This window comes from Malaclemys terrapin, chromosome 3 (assembly GCF_027887155.1).
Source record: "Malaclemys terrapin pileata isolate rMalTer1 chromosome 3, rMalTer1.hap1, whole genome shotgun sequence".
Classification (NCBI taxonomy): Eukaryota; Metazoa; Chordata; order Testudines; family Emydidae; genus Malaclemys; species Malaclemys terrapin.
This window is the reverse complement of record NC_071507.1, coordinates 206349032-206370920: the sequence shown is the minus strand read 5'-3', so window position 1 is coordinate 206370920 and position 21889 is coordinate 206349032. Positions and strand designations below refer to the sequence as shown.

General features: G+C 44.7%; 1 protein-coding gene across 6 annotated transcripts in view; it reads right to left on the bottom strand.

Moving 5' to 3' along the window:
• The window catches only part of DTNB (dystrobrevin beta), a 350654-nt gene that overhangs the window by 227256 nt on the left and 101509 nt on the right, over window positions 1-21889 (bottom strand). For all 6 annotated transcript variants that reach the window (XM_054022674.1, XM_054022675.1, XM_054022676.1 and 3 more), the window contains one exon: window positions 8860-9026. In XM_054022674.1, coding sequence (XP_053878649.1) covers window positions 8860-9026 — 167 coding nt within the window. The remainder of the gene's footprint in view (window positions 1-8859; window positions 9027-21889) is intronic.

Sequence of the window (21889 nt, the reverse complement as noted above, 5' to 3'; positions counted from 1 at the left end):
GAGCCCATGACGAAAAAGTCTCCATTTGGCCAAGTAACAGCATCTAATGGAGTTCTTCCTGCTGCTGAGAATGTCTTGTACAACTGAAGAGCATGTTCATTCTAAGGCACATGCCCACCTAAATACCAACCCAAGGTGTAGTGCATGTGGACTTGGATAGATCTGATCTCGCTGTTGCACTGGGTCACCAGATCGGGGAAGACAGGGATGGAATTGGTTAGTGGGAGGACATACGGAAAAAATTGGGGAACCAGGATTGTCTGGGCCTGCAGGGGGTGATCAGAATTACCATCACTCTGTCTTGTCAAATCTTTTGCAGTACTTGAAGCAGGAGCGGTAGCGGAGGGAAGGAGTAATTGAGTTGGTATGACCAGGGGATGAGCAGGGCATCGCCCTGGGAACGATGACTGAGGGCTCCCCTGGAGCAATACATCTTGCATTTGCTATTCACCTGTGAAGCAAATAGGGTCACCCATCAGGAGAAGATGTCATGTACTAGCGAATTGTGAAATTCCCATTAGTGGTCAATTGCAAAAAGGTCTGATGCACCTATTCCAGAGATTGACCGCCTCTGCACATAGTGCAGTGGATCTTGTTTTTCCATGTTTGTTGAGATAAATAACAGTAGGGGTGTGGTCTGACATGATGAGAACATAGTGGGCGCAGATGAAGAGAAGAAAGGATTGGCATGCCTTTCTTACAGCTCAGAGTTCCAGGATGTTTATGTGAAGCCTGGATTCTCGGGAAGCCCATGTTCCACCGGGAATGGGTCAGTGATAATTGTCTTGTCTGGGGAGGAGGGAAGAAAGGAACCCCCCACACATACACAATTTGGATCTGTCCACCACTGGAGGGATGATAGTACCTTGGTGGAGACTATCAACATAAAATCCATGAAGTGGCAATTTGGTGAGTAAACAGACTGGAGCCATGTCTGGAGGCAGCAAAGGTGGAGTCAAACGAAGGGGCTCACATAGGTACACAAAGCCACATGGCCAAGGAGAGACATGCAATTCCTGGCTGGTACATACAGATTGTTCACAATGTGAGTTATGATGCCACTCATGGTCTGGAACCTCTCTGCGGGCAAGTACGATCATGATATGACTGAACTTATGGTAGCCCCAATAAAGTCCAGAGACAGCATGGGGTCGAGAATCAATTTCTCAACATTGACGCTCACTCCAAAGGAAGAAAGGAGATTGAGTAACACGAGGTTGACGCATGGGTTTCTTGTCTTGAACTTGCGGAAAGGTTCAGATCATCGAGATATGGAAATACGAGGACACCATAATGTCTGACAAACTACTACAATGGAAAATACTTTGGTGAAGACTGGGAGCAACGGCTATTCTGAAGCGGAGCACTCTGTATTGGAAATGTTGGGTGTCCACTGTGAATCTCAGGAAATGTCTGGGGGCAGGATGAATATCGATGTGAAAATAAGTGTCCTTTATATTGACAGCTGTAAACCACGTGCCTTTCTCTAAGGATGGAACTATTGCTGCCAGAGTGACCATATAAAACTTGATTTTGTGGATAAAGCAACTGTGGTATCAGAAATGGAGGATTGGTCTCCACCTGCCTTTCTTCTTGGGTATCAGGAAGTAGGTTGAGTAGAATCCCATTCTCTGATATTCCGGAGGAACGTGTTCTATTGCTCCCCATTGTAACACATTCACCTCTTGGGCGAGACTACTGTCATGAGAGTGGTCCCCAAAGGGGGTCAGGAAGCAGGATTTTGAAGGACAAAGCATGATAAACTCGATTGTATAGCCACGGTGGATGACATTCAACACCCATCTCACGTCTTGTGGGGTGCCGATGATGGCGGTACCGATGGAGCAGTGCCCCAAATTGCTGGATCCTATTGCTTGTGGGTCTTTTTCTTGTGCCGATGGGGCTTAGCGCATGTTCTTGTAACCCTTGGGCTGCACTAGTGGAAAGAGAATCTATCTTCTTTCATCTGGAGGAAGACTTAGTCCCATGCTTATGGGTGTGCTTCCTTACCTCCCAGTTATATAATAATAATAATAATAATAATAAATGGAGATATCCTATCTCCTAGAACTGGAAGGGACCCAGAAAGGTCATCGAGTCCAGCCCCCTGCCTTCACTAGCAGGACCAAGTACTGATTTTGCCCCAGATCCCTCAGTGGCCCCCTCAAGGATTGAACTCACAACCCTGGGTTCAGCAAGCCAATGCTCAAACCACTGAGCTATCCCTCCCCCCTCAAGTTAGGCCCCACCATGAGGTCCATGGGGGTGGTTCCACCAGCACCAGAGTTGGACATGGCAGCAGGAGGCTCACTCCTCGCTGAATCAGGATTGGGGAGGGGGGTTCCCTGGCCTAAGTCCAAGTGAGGTCTCATGGCAAGCTCCATGAGAGGCTTCCAGATGCAAAGAGCCCTTCCTTCTTGGGTGCAGGTGGGGAAAATCTGGCAAATACTCGCCTGGCCACAATGTGAGCTTCCCCCAGGCAGTAGAAACAATGTTGGTGGTTGTCACTGACTGAGACAAACGCGGGCAGGAGGCACACAGTTTGAAGTTTGGCATCCTGGGCATAGTCCGGTACCCACATGTTGGTACAGAGGGTGCAGTTTGGAGGGGGGGGGTTGAAAACCCCTAAAATCTATCTAAAAACAAGTACTACAACTATTGACTATTAGCACTAAGATGAAACTGGTAAAACTCATAAAAACTATGTACAACTATCCTTTTAAAAAGTGCCTCAGAGACGAGGACACTGAAAGTACCGATATGGACAAAGCGGCAGAGAGAAGGAACTGGAGACGTGCTCTGTCCGCCCCACCCTTTATCGCCTCAGATGGACGCATGAGGCAAGCCAAGATGCATGTGCAGACTAACGGACACTACTTTCAAATTCTCCCACTCCAGGCGCATGGTGCACATGCGTAACCTTCAGTGGACTATAACAGGGTGGCCCTATTAAAGCACCAAGTATATATATTACTGGTCTGGACTTTATTCTTGCTCGCACGTTATAAATGTGATCAAGTTATGATCACTTGTACCTAAGCCACGATCAACGTTTATTTTTGTGATCAGTAGGTCTGTGCAGATACAAAATGTATATCCGCGGATATAAATCGGTATCTGCGGCGCTGCACGGCTCTGCCAGGAACTGCACTGGTGAAAGCAGCAGCATGTTGAGCTACCACTCCCAGGAGCCAGTGTCCTCCACCAGCAGCTCCTCTGGCGTGGCTGTATTGCCCGCAGCCCACCCCAGGGGCAGGCACCAGACTCATTGGCAGCTGTCCCTGGTCATGCTAGTCAGTGGCGGATTAGCCACTGGGCCAATGGGGTCCATGCCCAGGGGCGCCCCGTGCCATGACCTGCTCTGTCCACCCGGAACTCCTGCCAGGGAGTGGGGGAAGGCCCCGCATCCGGATCCTGCTCTCCAGCAAGAGCGCCAGGTGGGAGGGAGGGCAGGGCTAGCCCCCATGCCCCGATCCTATTTCCCCAGGAAGAGCAGGGAGAGTGGGGGACTGCAGGCAGAAGGGGACAGGGGGGCCCCCACTTGCTCTGGCCCAGGGCCCCACAAAAGCTTAATCCACCTCTGGTATTAGTGTGTGCAAGCAGCTTGCACACTTCCACAAGAAGTTCCTTCCACGCACCAGTCTGTGTCTCATGCCGGGGAGTGTGTGAGCTGCTTCCATACACTAGCGGAACCAGGGACAGCTGTTTCAGCTGTATTTTGTCTCTTGGCATTGCTCGGAACAGCCTTTTGTTTTTTTTGGTGTGAGTTAGTAAATGTATTAGAAGGATAAACATATTTAGTTTCACATGAATAAAATAAAGTGATTAACCTGTCAGCATCTTATCCTAATATGTTGTTCTTTACATGTAATCATGCAAACTATAAAAAGCATGGAGAGATTGTAACTTACATGGGGTTCACAGTAAGTGAAGAAGGAATATAGGACATGACTGAAGTAACTGAAGTTCTTAACTGTGAAAGGATTTTTTTTTTCAAATGAGTTATTCTATGAAAATTAATGTTGTGGCTATTAGGATTGAAATGTGCATCGATACCTAACTATTCAATCTCAAATAACTCTTCGGTGAGCTTAAACACAAATAGGAAGCTTACAGGAAGTGGAAACTTGGTCAGATGACTAAGGAGGAGTATAAAAATTGAGCATGCAGGGGTGTAATCAGGAAGGCCAAAGCACAACTGGAGTTGCAGCTAGCAAGGAATGTGAAGGGTAACAACAAGGGTTTCTACAGGTATGTTAGCAACAAGAAAAAGGTCAGAGAAAGTGTCGGACCCTTAATGAATGGGGGAGGCAATCTAGTAACAGAAGATGTGGAAAATGTTGAAGTACTCAATGCTTTTTTTGCCTCGGTCTTCACAGACAAGGTCAGCTCCCAGACTGCTGCACTGGGCAACACAGTATGGGGAGGAGGTGAGCAGCCTTCAGTGGTGAAAGAACAGGTTAAGGACTATTTAAAAAAGCTAGACATGCACACGTCCATGGGTCCAGATCTAATGCATCCAAGGGTGCTGAGGGAATTGGCTGATGGGATTGCAGAGCCATTGGCCATTATCTTTGAAAACTTGTGGCGATTGGGGGATTGGAAAAAGGCAAATATAGTGCCCATCTTTAAAAAAGGGAAGAAGGAGAACCCGGGGAACTACAGACTGGTCAGCCTCACCTCAGTCCCTGGAAAAATCATGGAGCAGGTCCTCAAGGAAACCATTTTAAAGCACTTGCAGGAGAGAAAGGTCATCAGGAACAATCAACATGGATTCACCAAGGGCAAGTCATGCCTGACCAACCTGATTGCCTTCTATGATGAGATAACTGGCTCTGTGGATATGGGGAAAGCAATGGACGAGATATATTCTGACTTTAGCAAAGCTTTTGATATGGTCTCCCACAGTATTCTTGACAACAAGTTAAAAAACTATGGATTGGATGAATGGACTATAAAGTGGATAGAAAGCAGGCTACACTGTCGGGCTCAACGGGTAGTGCCCCAGGGGTCAGTTTTGTGCAACATCTTCATTAATGATCTGGCTGATGGGATGGATTGCACCCTCAGCAAGTTCACAGATGACACTTAGCTGGGGGAAGAGGTGGATATGAGGGAGGGTAGGGATAGGGTCCAGAGTGACTTTGATAAATTTGGAGGATTGAAATCAGATGAGGTTCAACAAGGACAAGTGCAGAGTTCTGCACTCAGGAAGGAAGAATCCCATTCACCGGTACAGGCTGGGGACTGACTGGCTAAGCAGCAATTCTGCAGAAAAGGACCTGGGGATTACAGTGGACGAGAAGCTGGATGAGAGTCAATAGTGTGCCCTTGTTGCCAAGAAGGCCAATGGCATATTGGGCTGCATTAGTAGGAACATTGCCAGCAGATCAAGGGAAGTGAATATTCCCCTCTATTTGGCACTGGTGAGGCCACACCTGGAGTATTGCATCCAGTTTTGGGCTCTCCACTACAGAAAGAATGTGGACAAATTGGAGAGAGTTCACCAGAGGGCAACGAAAATGATTAGGGGGCTGGGGCACATGACTTATGAGGAGAGGCTGAGGGAACTGGGATTATTTAGTCTGCAGAAGAGAAGAGTGAGAGGGGATTTGATAGCAGCCTTCAACTACCTGAAGGTTCCAAAGAGGATGGAGCGCGGCTGTTCTCAGTGGTGGCAGGTGACATAACAAGGAGTAATGGTCTCAAGTTGCGATGGGGGAGGTCTAGGTTGGATATTAGGAAACACTATTTCACTAGGAGGGTGGTGAAGCACTGAAATGGGTTACCGAGGGAGGTGGTGGAATCTCCTTCCTTAGAGGTTTTTAAGGTCAGGCTTGACAAAGCCCTGGCTGGGATGATTTAGTTGGTGTTGGTCCTGCTTTGAGCAGGGGATTGGACTAGACAACCTCCTGAGGTCTCTTCCAACCCAGTATTCTATTTAGTCTGCAGAAGAGAAGAGTGAGGGAGGATTTGATAGCAGCCTTCAACTACCTGAAGGAGGGTTCCAAAGAGGATGGAGCTCGGCTGTTCTCAGTGGTGGCAGATGACAGAACAAGGAGCAACGGTCTCAAGCTGCAGTGGGGGAGGTCTAGGTTGGATATTAGTGTGATGTTGCACTCCATCTGAAGCTAGAAATATGAAGTATTACTCCAAAGTCCTATTATAACTATGCAAAGTGGGGGCCATTAATGGTGGCTTGGAATCTTGATGCCTCCCATTAACTAGGACAATTGGTTGCGAACGGCTCTGTTTACTTGCAAACCTTCCTGGGTAAGTGCAGGCCAGCCCTGAAAGAATGGAGAATGAGGTCTTACGGTGACATGTGATCATGTCACCTGGTACCGGAATCCATCTTAAACCTGGTGCTTTTCTATTCTGAAGGAGGGGTGGGTACCCAAACAGACAAAAGATTCCCGCCTGGCGCCAAAGCTATAAAAGGGGGTGGAACAGAACAAAGGGGGCAAGAACTGTACGAGGGGAAAGGATTGGTCTCAGACTAAGAAGGAGTCTAGTCTGTGAAAGAAGCTTATTGGAACATTTCTGAGGGTGAGATTTACCTGTATTCCATTTCTTAAATGTATTAGGCTTGCGTGTTTTGTTTTATTTTGCTTGGTAACTTACTTTGTTCTGTCTGTTATTACTTGAAACCACTTAAACCCTACTTTTTATACTTAATAAAATCTCTTTTTTTTTTATTAATTTACCCAGAGTAAGTGATTAATACCTGGGGGATCAGACAGCTGTGCATATCTCCCTATCAGTGTTATAGAGGCCGGACAATTTATGAGTTTACCCTGTATAAGCTTTATACAGAGTAAAATGGATTTATTTGGGGTTTGGATCCTGTTGGGAACTGGGTGTCTGGGTGCTGGAGATAGGTGACTTGCTGAGCAGTTTTGGTTAAAATCTGCAGCTTTGGGGGCATGGACCAGACCTGGGTCTGTGTTGCAGCAGACTAGCGTGTCTGGCTCAACAAGGTAGGGTTCTGGATTTCCAAGCGGGCAGTGGAAAACGGACTCTGAAGTAATTCCATTACTTCAGGTGACAGCCTCAAGGGGGTCTCTGTGACCAAACCTGTCACAATTAGGAAAAACTATTTCATTAGGAGGATGGTGAAGCACTGGAACGGGGTTGCCTAGGGAAGTGGTGGAATTTCCATCCTTAGAGGTTTAATCTTCTATGCTTCTATACCTGGAACTCCCTCTTTAAATGTCCACCCTGTTCATTTAATCACAACTTGAAACTGATTTCTTCCACTTAGCCCACCTAGGATAATCTAAACGATTGAGTTCACCATCAAAAAGTGATTATACATTCATAGATTTTTATGGCCAGAATGGGCCATTCTGATGATCTCATCTGACCTCCTGCAAACATGGACCACAGAACGTCACCAAGTAATTTCAATCAAGCCCACTGTTTGAGCCATAACATACCTTTTAGAATGACATCTGGTCTTGATTTAAAGAGAAAGTGGATGGAGATTCCACCAGCTCTCTAAGTAAACTGACCAAATAGTTATTTACCCTCACTGCTAAAAATATTCATCTTATTTCTAATCTGAATTTGTTTAGCTTCTGCTTCCAAATATTGGATATCGTTATGCCTTTTTCTTCTAAATTAAAGAGCCATCTACTATCAGAAATCTCTTCTCCATGTATAGGTACATGCAGGTCTTGATCAAGTCATTTTCAATCTTCTCTTGGATCAACTAAACAGATTTAGCTTCATAAATCTCATGCCACAAGGCCTGTGTGATGGGGTCTACCATGCCTTCTTTGTCCCTGGAGGTGTCTATGCCCTGTGCTCAAGGAAAACCTACTCAGATCAGGCTACCAACAAGACTTAGTCCTCCAGAGCTTAGAAGGGCCAGGACGAGACATTGAATAATCAGGAGCCAGCAGTGCAGTTAAGAATCCTTGCCTGCTCCTTCTCAGGGGCAGCACCGGGGGAGACTGGGACAGAAGAGAAGCTCCTCAGCGCTAGCACAGAACCCAAGGGCCAGGTCAGGGCCATGCCCTGAAGCACTTGTCTTAGCATTTTGCTTGTTCGTTTCAAGGCGCAGACAGCCGAATTCTGAGTTTTGTAATCTTAGTTAATTGTTTAGAGACTGATGCCAAGCTTATGGCACCGGCCACCCTGCTCCAAGCAGGTCACAACTTTTGGACTAAGACAGGGGGTGGCTGCAGCATTAGGCTTGGTGTTATCAGGGTTGCTACCGAATCATCCCACCTGTGACATCCTGTTTTCCAGACCTTGAATTACTAGCTATGACTTGGGATGTGCTCATCATCTCGTGGTCTGGTGGACTATTAATCTAAAGTTTACTGCCCACGTATCTTAGATTTTCAGAGTCTTGGGTTAAGGATCGGTCTTCCACAATATATACAGTCCAGCTTCATGCACAATGAAAACAAACATTTATTTTAAAGAGATATTATTGTTCAAGAACACCACTTTGCCAAAAAGAGCACCTTGTGTGCATAGTGTTTTCTTGCTTTGTGACGACATCAAAATTACGGTGGGTTATTTGGCTGGTAAAAAGAGGGATGTAGGAAGGTATGGTGTTGGGGAAGAGAAGAAGACAACAAGTGCTTTGTTTTATATGTCTCAGATTGCAAGGCACTTGAGAGCAGGAACTGTATCGTCAGCACTGAGCAAAATGATAATGTCAAATAATTAAATAAAATTTCATATAACTCACAGAAAAGTATAATGTGCCTATTTATAAGCTCCTATTTAAAAACCTTTAAGATTTAACCTGTGATTCTAAGCCTATTACAAAAACATCTTTAGCTTTCAAAAGAAATGTGCATAGAGATGATCAGTGCATTAATACAAACAAAGCTGAATTACCCAAGAGGAATGCTCCTTCATCTGATGTTGGTTGCTATGAGGGCCATTTGCATGGCCACGCCAAAAACAGTTTTGACAGAGCTGGTAGTTGTGGCACTGCTGGCATCGGTACCGGAAACCCATCATGCTCTCACACCGACAATATGAACATTCCACAGGATGGAAGACTTCAGGGGGGAAAAGCAATAAGAGAATCTTAAAAAGTGTTATTTTACTATTATCTGAAAAACCACACACAATAAATCTGAGTCCCCAATAAGGATGACGTTCCTAAACATCAATATAATTTGCTAATAATTTCATACTTATAAAAATTATTTACATTAAACAAGTTAAAATAATGTATTTCTATTAAATGTGTCCCTATTCAGATATTGTCTGATCTTGAAATCTGTATGCAAGTTCGACAACCTAAAGTATACACAGCATACAAAGGATTTTCAAACCTAAAAAATGGGAGCCTACCAAAGAATGTGGTGAAAGTCCCACTGCTTGGGACTTTAAAACTAAATTGGCTAAAATACTTAAAGTACTGAAAGGAACAATCCTGCAATAGCAGGGAGATGGACTGGATGACAGTCTTTTCCATGTCCATTATATGAGTCAATCCCAAGATGATATATGTTGCACAGTGTTAAAATACAGCCAGTATCCAGATATAAAGTTGAGTTCTGAGTTTATTTCTGAGCACCCAAAAATATACTAGGGGCCTTGACAACAAAGAAATTGTCCCTGTACCAAAGAGTTTACAATCTCAATTAGACATGGCAAATAGTGAGGGTCATAAACAGACCAAGTGAAGAGTGAGGGGGGATTTGATAGCAGCCTTCAACTCCAGAAGAGGGGATCCAAAGAGGATGGAGCTAGGCTGTTCTCAGTGGTGGCAGATGACAGAACGAGAAGCAATTGTCTCAAGTTGCAGTGGGGGAGGTCTAGGTTGGATATTAGCAAACACTATTTCACTAGGAGGTTGGTGAAGCACTGGAATGGGTTACTTAGGGAGGTGGTGGAATCTCCATTCATAGAGGTTTTTAAGGCCCGGCTTGACAAAGCCTTGGCTGGGATGATTTAGTTGTTGTTGGTCCTGCTTTGAGCAGGGGGTTGGACTAGATGACCTCTTGAGGTCTCTTCCAACCCTAATATTCTATTATATCCTATGAAAATTCATTCCATGAGAGGATCCATCTATCTATGTGAAGAGTAGGGGCAGCCTGTTGGTCCTAGACTGGTGAAGTTGATACTCTTTGGACCTGCTAAACAGGACATCATGCAGGTTTCATGAACTGTCCATTTCCTGCTCCTCTTAGGAAGGGTAGCAACTACCATTTTCATCAGGAACTTTCTTCTGATTTGGTGAGAGAGGTAAAGCCTAGTTTTCCACAAAACGAGGCTATGGTGACAGGGCTGCAATATTTGATTGGAAAACTACCTGAGCAGTTCACAAGAGTAGAGGAGTGACCAGTTAACAAATAATTGGGAATACATTCTTCCCTCTTGACTTTTCCCTGGATTAAATATCACTACTAAAGTAATCTTCTTTGCAAAGGAACAGGTCAGATATATTTTATTGTCTGCATCATCTTTTAAAGATAAATCCAAAGAAACAAGTTAGTCAGATAATTTGCTGAAGTTCACATACAACTAATTTGTTAGGTGCCTACAATATAGGCACAGATAAAGACATGATCCCTGTTCCAAGGAGTTTACAATCTATTAAAATCTTTCTAAAAATATAAATACCTAGCTAGGGTGACAGGACAGTCAAGTGTAAAAAGGAGAAAAATAACTTTTCACACTACTAGGGTATGTTTTCCTACATTTCTTCCTCTTTTACAGAGGGAAGGAGGGAAGTAGAATGTAGGAACTTCTTCCACTTGGATTTACGATGGCTGCTTCTTCAGTCAAAACTCTATTTTCTTCCATGGACCTTATTTCTACAGAAATCTAACAAAATGGATTAGAAGGCCCACTGAATGGAATACTATTGGTATTATATTGCACATCTCAAAAACTGAAGCATGCAAGAGTCTTGCATCTGAAGAAGTGAGATTCTTACCCACGAAAGCTTATGCTCCCAATACTTCTGTTAGTCGTAAAGGTGCCACAGGACCCTCTGTTGCTTTTTACAGATTCAGACTAACACGGCTCCCCTCTGATACTTGTTACCAACAACTGTTCTTCGAAAGTCAGTCACATATGTGAACTCACACGTGTAGGATATGCTGCCCCTTGGTGATAAGCCACAGAACCCTCTTCAAAGCCAAGCCCAAGGAGGAGGGGTGTGCAGACACCCTCTTGTGATGTTGACTTTCAAGACTATGAGGGAGTACACATACTGTCAAGAGTAAGGCCCTGTGGCTGCGCCTGCTCAGTACTCCTGACATCCTAACGAGCCAGCTACGCTGTCTGACGGAACGCCCTGCCTGACTGGCTGAGGAAGCTAGCAGGCCAGTTCTTAGCTCAGCAGCAACAGCGGCTCACTGGCTGCTCAATGCACATGTCCACAGACTCTCTGCCTCTCTGCGCGTCTTTCTCACCAAGCCCTGCTCCTGCTCTGCTCCCCTACAGCTCCTGCCCTGCACCCAGTCTTGTTTCCATCCTGCCCCAGCCTTGTTCCGGCCTCAGAACCAGCTCTGGTCCTGCCTTCCCTAACTCTGGGTAATCCAGTTCCAGGCTTTGGCTCCGATTCCTGACTGTGACTCTGTTGCGACCCTTGGCATTGACATTTAGACTCTGACTCTAGTTATGACTTTTAGCTCTGCTTCCTGGTACTGGCCCTGTCTTGACCCCTGGCTCTGGCATTCAGACGCCAACCGCTGGGCCTGACTCCCGCTCCAACCATTAGGCCTGACTGCCTATGACCCAGCCTCCTGACATATACATCCCACCACTACCCACAAATGTATCAGTTTCTTCTCCTGAACTGCAGAGTGCTGATCATACCAAAAAAGAGGAGGACAGGAAGCGTGAATACATGAAGGCAATTCTTAAATAACAAGTTACTAGTGACTAACCTCTCTCTTCTTCAAGGGACTCTTTGTATTCCACTTGGCTAAAGCTAGTGATCAGTACTGCCCGGGTGGAAGGTGGATGAGGAGTTTATAACAACATATGGATGGTAGCAGTACCCTGACAAACAGAGCATTAGAGCATGATGCTAAGTCTAAAGAACAGCAATTGGAGAAAGTATGCACTAAATTTTAAGTTGCTGCTCGGCTGATTTCCAGTATTAGAAATTGCCTAAGACATGCCACAAAGCTGAATGGCTCTATTCAAATGGGTCCTTAACCCTGTAGGCCCTGGTAACTTAGCTGTGTTGTAACAGAGTTCTACACGAGCCTTAACCCACTTAGATATCTCTGTGTTGACTGGTTCCCTTTAGCAGCTTTCCCTATATGCTACAAATAGCCTATTAATCTTTTAAATGGGCTTTGTATTCTTGGCATCCAAAGTGTGGAGATGTATTTCCCATGGGTGAGAACAATGACTGGGAAACAACTAAAGGAGAGAAATATACTGGCTAAGGTGCATTAAGCTAGAATAAGGTCTATGCACCACTTAATTTTTGTGCACTACAGTGTAGGAAGGAATGGCCATTAGAACTTGGAGCTCACTGACTCGTCTTGCTGATGTGATTATAGCCAACAAGAATGGTGTTTTAGGGAAGTGTTCCTGAGAGATCCAAACGGAGTCCACTTCAACTTGGTTTGCACCAAATCTAGATCCCAGGAAGGAGGTGGTTTTCTTACTCCGGGAAAAGCATTAGTAAGTCTTTTTAGGAATCTGGCTATTGTTGGATGGCAAAATACCATTTTGTCCTGCACAGGGTGGCAGTGGGGTGAGATAGCAGCCAGGTGTATATTAATGCTGTTAGTGAGAGTCCTTGCGACTTAACATTAAACAGTCTAATATAGCATGAATTCCTGTTTGTGTCAGGGTAAGATTCTTGCTACTGGACCACATGGAGAATCTTTTCCATTTTTGGAGATAGCACTTCATAGCGGACTTCATCCTTGTCCAGAGCAAGCCTGATCAGTGACCATCACTATAGGTTATTATCCAGGCCAACAGGCGAGATATCCCTGGGTTGATGTGAAGAATTTGGCTGTTCCTCTAAGGCAAGAGGTCGATCTGGAGACAGTGGAAGTGGGAAAGGAGATCCTTCGAAGAACTTTAGGATCTCTGTATTCCAGTGTTGTCTTGGCCATAATAGGGCCATATGAATCATTGTTCTGCCTCTATCTTCCATAACACTGGGAAGGAGTGGGATTGGAGGCTTCCACTGCAACCCAGAAGAAATCATCTGACAATGACTTTGCAGTGTTTGCCTAATCACTTCACATTTTCTCTGGAGATGAAGAGTTCCATTTATGACTCCTCTCCTGAATATGGAGATGGTTACTGACAGTGTCAAGAATCATTCAAGTTCATAGAATCATAAAAGTGTAGGACTGGAATAGCAGTAAAGAGTCCTGTGGCACCCTTATAGACTAACAGACTGGACTGGAATGGACCTCAATAGGTATTCTAATCCAATCCTCTGCACTCAAGGCAGGACTAAGTAATAACTAGACCATTCCTGATTCGGACTTTCTCCAATTTGTCCACATCATTCCTGAAATGTGTTGCCCAGAACTGGACACAGTATTCCAGCTCAGGCCTAATCAGCATTGAGTAGAGTGGAAGAATTACTTCTCGTGTCTTGCTTACAACACTCCTGCTATGATGTTTGCATTTTTTTGCAACAGTGTTACACTGTTGACTCATATTTACCTTCTGATCCACTATGACCCCCTGATCCCTTTCTGCAGTGCTCCTTTCTAGGCAGTCATTTCCCATTTTGTATGTGTGCAACTGATTGTTCCTTCCTAAGAGGAGAACTTTGCATTTATCCTTATTGAATTTCATCCTATTTACTTCAGACCATTTCGTCTGTTTGTTCAGATCATTTTAAATTTTAATCCTATCCTTCAAAGCACTTTCAACCCCTCCCAGCTTGGTATCATCTGTAAACATTAAAAGTGTACTCTCTATGCCATTACCTAAATAACTGATGAAGATATTGAACAGGACCGATTTCTGCAGAACCCCACTTGATATGCTCTTCCAGCTTGATTGTGACCCACTGATAACTACTCTCTGGGAACAGTTTTCCAAGTTATGCATCCATCTTATAGCAATTCCCTCTAGGCTAAATTTCCCTAGTTGGTTTATGAGAAGGTCACACAAGACAGTGTCAAAAGCCTTACTAAAGTCAAGATATACCACATCTACCGTTTCCCCCTATCCACAAGGTTTGTTATCCTGCTGGTTTGACATGATTTGTTCTTGACAAATCCATGCTGACTGTTACTTATCTTCTAGGTATTTGCAATTTGATTACTTGATTTACTCCATTATCATTTCAGACACTGAAGTTCCGCTGACTAGTCTGTAATTCCTCAGATTGGCCTTATACCTTATTGTTGGTCCTGCACTGTCCTGCTCAGGGAAATTTGCCTGCACATTCATCTCCTCCTCATGATGTAGCCCTATGTGGTTGATATCCTGTGTTTGATTCACCAATGCCAAAGAGTTTTCTTGCTTCAACTAATGTAGGGACCACACCCATTCCTGTTTTATGTAATACAGGGCCATGGTATTGTCTGTTGAGACCTGTACTACTTAGCACTAAAGAGATGGAAGAAAGGCCTTGAGGGCATAGCAAAATGCCAGATGGCTGATGGCTCTGCTATTTCCAATTTGTCAAATTTAAACTTCCTATTCTTGCCTTTAAAGCTCTGCACAATTCCATTGTGATCTACACCTCAAACCGAAATTCTTATCCTCGTTGCTCAATCATCTATGCTACCCTCTGCCCCTTTCATTTTCTCCCATCTGTGTTTTCTTAAATGAAATACCCAAAGCTTCAAATATTCACCTTAACTCAGCAAATCAGCCCTAAACCCTCCTAAAATCTCACTTCTTCCATGAGATCTACAAACACTACAGCATGTCAATTAAAAAAAAAATAAAAAATCCAAGCTCCACAATTAGCTAATACCTTCCTTCTGGATGTCCCAGTGCATCTTGTGTTATGGGTCTGTCTTTTAGACTGCATGCTCCCCAGGCCCTTACTGTTTTTCTATAAAATACCAAGCACAAATTGCTTAAAGAGTAATAAAAGAATAAAGTTCTATTCGTATTCATACACACATACACTTATACTTTGTATCAGTTAAGGTCTCTGAACACAACATATCATAGCCAATAACTTCAAAAGCCAGTTAAGCCATCTAAAAGTTAAGCCATCTAAAAGTACCTCTCTTCCACTACACCAAGAAGCACGCACCTAACCAACAGTAAAGCCACCTTACCCCAGAAAATGCACCACAACCTCAATTCCATCCAAGGAATGCAAGCCTTCCAGCATTCCTTTGCCCCAGTTTCTCAATCACCACACACCAACCAGACTTCTCCTCTTTAGCCCTTCTGTGCAGTTCTGGGAAACCACACACTCAAACTTGTGATTCACATCTAACATAGAATCACTCAGCTGGAAGGAAGCTTGAGAAGTCATCTAGTCCAGCCCTCTGTGCTGAGGCACCTAGCCATTCCTGACAGGAGGTTGGCTAACCTGTTGTTAAAAACCTCCAATTAGGGAGATTTCACAACCTCCCTTGGAAGCCTATTCCAGCGTTCAGCTATCCATAAGGTCTACTGAACCCCACCAGCTAACACCAACTAGGCAGGTGACAAGCTGAGACTACCACTACTTTTATTATGAATTAACAAACAAACAAAAAATACGGTATACTTACAAACTGCACATACGCCTGCATAGATGGATTCTCCTATTGCGTCGACAAATGAATGTTCAGCTAGAATTGACTTAAATTCTGGATTTATTTGATTTTATGGCTTCTCACATGGGAAGTGAGTGCAATTCTGGATTTACAAATGCAGTTGTATGTCTTGCACATGTAATCATTTTTGAGGAGGGGAGGGAGGCTTCAGGTGTTGGCCTTAAGACATGTTCTAGAACTAGGTAAGTTCATGGAGGATAGGTCCATCAATGGCTATTAGCCAGGACGGGCAGGTATGGTGTCCCTATCCTCTGTTTGCCAGAAGCTGGGAATGGGCAACAGGGGATGGATCACTTGATTATCCCCTGTCCTGTTCATTCCCTTTGGGGGACCTGGCACTGGCCACTGTCGGAAGGCAGGATACTGGGCTAGATAGACCTTTGGTCTGACCTAGTATGGCTGTTCTAATTTCTTATGCTCTCTGCTCCTGCAAAGACCTCACAAACCACTCCTCAGAAGTAGACTTGGCCTCATGGCACAGAACTCTTCATCTGGGTCTGTCCAGTGCAATGAGTTCCCAGGTTTTAATATCTACCTTGCATGCTTTGAGATTGGCCTTGCATGCTTTGTATCTGAAGAAGGGTCGACGCTTAGGGCAGATTCCTGTGCTCAGCTGGAGGTAGAGCACCCTTTTCAGTACACAGGAAAACCTCCATGCAGATCACGTGTCCGACCCAGCGAAGTTGAGCCCTTAGGCGCATACTCTCGATGCCAGGGATTTGGCACCTCTCAAGGACTTCAGTGGCGGGGATCCTGTTCTGCCACTTGAGGTTGCAGATGGATCTTATGCAGCAAAGGTGGAAGCTCTCCAGCTGTTCGATGCAGCATTAGTGCAGCATCCATGTCTCGCAGCCATATGGGAGTGAGGGGAGTATAACAGTGCATAGATTTTTATCTTGGTCCTGAGGCAGATTCCATGCTCCCTCCAGAGCCTGTGAGTGAACCTGCTAAATGCCAGGCTGGCTTTGCCATGCACTGACTGATCTCGTCATACAACATCGCATTGCTGGAAAGTATGCTACCCAGTTAGAGAATTTCCTAACCGAGTTGAGGGGTGTGTTGTCATCCGTGATGATGGGATCGTGGGATCAATGATGCTGGTGGTATGGTGCCGTCTGGTTATGAAACTGAAGCATGTTGAGGCATAGGCAGAACCATCCACGATAAGTTGAATGTCCTGAAGCATGTGTGCCATGAGGGCACAGTCATCAGCAAACAGGAGCTCTCTTAAGAGCATTAGGCGAGGTATATCTAGTAGGGATAAGGAGGTCCTGCTCCCGTTGTACAAGGCGCTGGTGAGACCTCACTTGGAGTACTGTGTGCAGTTCTGGTCTCCCATGTTTAAAAAAGATGAACTCAAACTGGAACGGGTGCAGAGAAGGGCCACTAGGATGATCAGAGGAATGGAAAACCTGTCGTATGAAAAGAGACTAGAGGAGCTTGGGTTGTTTAGTCTGACAAAGCGAAGGCTGAGGGGGGATATGATTGCTATCTTTAAATATATTAGAGGGATTAATACAAGGGAGGGAGAAGAATTATTCCAGCTTAGTACTAATGTGGATACGAGAACGAATGGATATAAACTGGCCGTGGGGAAGTTCAGGCTTGAAATTAGACGAAGGTTTTTGACCGTCAGAGGGGTGAAATATTGGAACGGCCTTCCGAGGGAAACGGTGGGGGCGACGGACCTGTCTGGTTTTAAGATTAAGTTAGATAAATTTATGGAGGGAATGGTTTAATGGTAAAACATAGTAGTCAAGGAAAACCAAACAATGGTAGGTAAATTGTATAATGGCTGACAGGGGTCAGGCTGGTGACTCTTGCCTATATGCTCGGGGTCTGACTGATCGCCATTTTTGGGGTCGGGAAGGAATTTTCCTCCAGGGCAGATTGGCCGAGCCTCTGGAGGTTTTTCGCCTTCCTCCGCAGCATGGGGCAGGGATCTCTAGCAGGAGGGTCTCTGCCGATTGAAGTCACCTAAAACAGGATTGGGGACTTCAACAGCAGAGTCCAGGGAAGGGGTAGGGACGGTTTTATGGCCTGCAGCATGCAGGGGGTCAGACTAGATGATCATAATGGTCCCTTCTGACCTTAAAGTCTATGAGTCTATGAGTCTATGAGTGTTCAGTTACCTTGGTGCAAGCCCTGAGTTTTAGATCGAATAGACCCCCATCCAATCTGGATGTGTACACCTCTGTCAAAGTCCCGGAATGCGAACAAGAACATGGCTGAAAAGACCACAGCACAGAGGACTGCAGCCATTACGCATCTTTGTTCGTGCTGCTGCTGGTGACAGGGAAGGCTTCTGATGAGTCACCACGGACCATCACCCTGGCCATCATGTCATCGTGAAATGAGCAGATGACCACAATCATCTTCTCTGGGCAACCAAATTTATGAAGACGTTTCCGTAGGCTCTTATGATTCACCATGTTGAAGGCTTTGATCAGGTGAACCACCACCATGTATAGGTCCTTGTTCTGTTCACAAACCTTCTCTTGTATTTGTCAGGCTGCAAAAATCATGTCCATGATGCCACAGCCAGCACAAAAGCCACACACTGACTCTGGACACAATGTGTCCATTGGGTGAGAGACAAACCTGTTGAAAACAACCCATGCAAAGAGCTTCCCTACTATAGAAAGCAGTGAGATTCCCTGATAGTTGTCACAGCTAGATATGCTTCTCTTCCTTTTAGTATAGATGGACTATAAAAGCATCCTTGTACTCCTGGGGCATATAGTCTTGAAAAGGCTGATGTGTTTCCTGACCAGATGGGCACCTCCACATTTGTACACTTCAGGCGGAATGCTGATGGGGTCTTGAAACTTGCCCATGGATAGTTGCTTGATGGCCTTAGTAACCTTGCCTAAAGAAGGGTCCACAGACAGTTCCTCCAGAACAACACACTGTGGGAGTGAGTCAATGGCTTCATCAGACATAGTAGATTGACAGTTCAGGAGACTAGTAAAGCGCTCTGCCCAGTGATAGAGAAAATTGCTTTTGTCTGTGAACATCCAGTTACCATCTGCTCTGAGGACAGGGGCTGTCCCCACTGGATTTTGGGTTATACACAACATGGAGACGTTCGTAGAAGGCCTTCACGTCATGTTTGTTAACCGCTTCCTGCAGAGCTGCAGCCTTTTGCTCCCATCAGTGATTCATTAGCCTTAATCGGGTTTGAAGTGCATGTCTGGCCTGATGGTACCTGGTCTCCTTCATTTCTGATTTCTTGTCCAAGATGTAGGACTGGAGTATGATGTGCATTGTCTCCAGTAGCCAGTCTATCTCAGGATCATTCTCATCAAACCAGTTGTGGTGTTTCCACCTTACAAAGCCAAGAACCTTGGATGCCACATTATATGCGACATCTCTGAGCTTCTGCCAGGTTGCCTCAATATCTGTGGAGTTCTCTGGGACCTCGGCTAATGCAGTCTCCAGTATCTGTTTCAACTTGGATTGTTTGCTAGGGTCTTTCATGGCAGCCACACTGATCTTTTTCACTGGTTTGAGGCATCTTCTGGGATGCTTTGGTGAGAAGTGTAGCAACATGATGCTTCTCACAAGTCAGTAGTCTGACCAGCATTCAGCATCTCTCAAAGAGCAGGTGATGTACACATCTTTAATGTCTTTAGACTGTACAATTACATAGTCCAGCATGTGCCACTGTTTTGACCTAGGATGCATCCATGTTGTCTTATATTTATTGGCCTGTTGGAAGACAGTGTTGGTAATAGTGAGATTGAACTTGGTACACTTGGGGAGAAGCAGTTGGCCATTGGAGTTTGACCTTCCAAAGCTGTGATGACCTAACACCTTCTTCCACGTATCTGAGTCAGCTCCAACAGGAACACTAAACTCTCCAAGGACAATAAGTTTGTCCTGATGTGGCACCCCTCTGATGATCCTGCTAAGATCTTCATAAAACACCTCCTTGATCTCAGTGTACGAGTCATTGTCAGTGCACAGTCACGGATAATGGTGGCGTACTGGTTTCTATGTGGAGCACTATAAGTCAGTCATTGACTCTCTTGGGGAGTAAGTCAAGCTTGCGAGCAATGTTGGACCATATGGCGAACCCTACCTCTGACCTGTCTTGGAGGGCAGTGATGTCTATGTTATACATCTTCAGTGTTTTGGCAACAAGGGCTGTCCTACGTTCCAGTCTTTGCTCATTGTCCAGAAGAGTTCTGACATTCCATGAACCAAATTGTCAATCTGAATCTGTGTTTTATTTTGACCAGAGTTGAATGACCAGCCGGGAGTAGTAGCCTGACAGGTACAGAAAGGGCAGGCTGTGTCTAGGATTCATTTTCAGTTCCCTTTCCCCAGATTGGGAAGAGGAGCGCTGTGCCTAAAAAAGGCCAGCTCTATCACCTAAAGTGGATAAGAACTCATCATCTATCCTGATCTATGGAGAATGACCATCACCCTAAGGCCACCTGTGTGAAGAGTTGTAAATAAGGACTGCCAGCAGCATCCTCTGCCTCTCCCTGTCACCACTGGACTTTGGTAAGTTTATTGGGTTAAATTAGAATGAGTTGAATGAATTGGGTGTGCACACATCTATAGTCTGTGTAAAATATCCTTGTAATACTATTGCCCTGTCATCACTCACTACTCCCCCATTTATTTCACCCATCTGTTACATCTTGTCTTAGTAAAAGATTATCAGTTTTTTGGGGCAAGGTTTGCTTCTGTATAGTGTCTAGAACAATTGGGCCCTGACCTGGTTGGGGCCTCTAGGTGCTACATGCACCTTGAGGTGCTGATACAACAGGTGAATGACATATCTCAAGGTCACTTATTCCATTAAATGTGGGTGCGCATGTATTTATTACATACACACACATATTGTGGAGAAGTCCGTGGTTTGATGAATAGAGAAAGACACAAAGTTGGGAGAGGGAGAAGCAAACAAATAGGGTATTGAGGCTGTCACTCTTGGTAAAGCAGAGTGGATGGGGCAATGAGAAATAAGAGAAGATTGAGACATAGGCAAGGGCAGAGTCTGCAGGGTCTTGAATGACACACAAGAAGTTTGAATTTGATATAGTGAACAAGGCACATCCACTGGAAACACTCAGAGAAGGGCATGATGTGGTCCATTTGACAGGCATGGAAGATAATTTTAGCTGCAGGATTTTGGACAGACTGGAGTATGGCAGATATGGGTTTCAGAAAGACTTAAGTGGAAGACAATTTAGTAATCAAGGCAAAAGGCTATCGGGGTGGGGACAAGCAGTCTAGCTGCTGAGACAGGAAAGGTGGTAGAGTTTTTAATATGTTGAGGAAAAATTGGGAAGATTTGATCATATCTAGGAAGTGACAAGAAAAGATGAGGGAGAAATTGATTACCCAAGATTCTGGCCAAAAAAAGGGGGGGGTTGGGTTAAGTCCTTGGTGAGCCACTGGGTCCACAGATGATGACTGTCTCAAAAGTGAAAATTGTGATTTCTGAGACTGGAGGATGTTATGCCGCACAGAATGTGTTGACATATCTAGCATGCCAGTCAAAGACCAGGTTGCACGCAATGCCTTATCACAAGAAGTATATCTGTTGTCCTTTTAGCCTTCTCCAGTTTTTCAAACCCTAATCACTTCTCAGAGAAATACCTTCTTGTGTAGGCGTTACTGGGAACTTGTAGCTAAGGAAAGCACTGGACGTGGACAGAGAGAGCTCAGCCCTCATGTTGTTTATGGTGGGAGGCAGAAAGTGATTGGTGCACTCATGAGACATTCAGCAAGGACACCTGAACTGGCACCCAAAAATCTTCCACATCATCAATTGATAATACTTGTTAAAGTGCAATGCAAGTGAAAATCCTTTAAAAGTTGTCGACGGAGCTTGTTCATTTGCTGAAATTGTTTTTTCTGAAGGTTATATTTTTTATTTTAAATCCTGTGTTGTTAATTATGTTAATATTCAAATTAAAAAGAAAAGTTTAAAATAATAGGATTGTTCTAGATTATTGCTTAATTTTCTGTGTAGTTATAAGGTCTTGTTTTCAGAAGTGATGCGCAACTACAATTCACACTGAAGTCAGTGGGGTCTGGGGGTGTTTAGCTTCTCTGAGAATTAGTCCCTGAATGCTCTGGGACTAACACCATACAGTGGGAACAATCAGAGAAAGCAAACACTAAGATCCGATGTCTGGAAAAGATCACCGTATATACACTTTTCT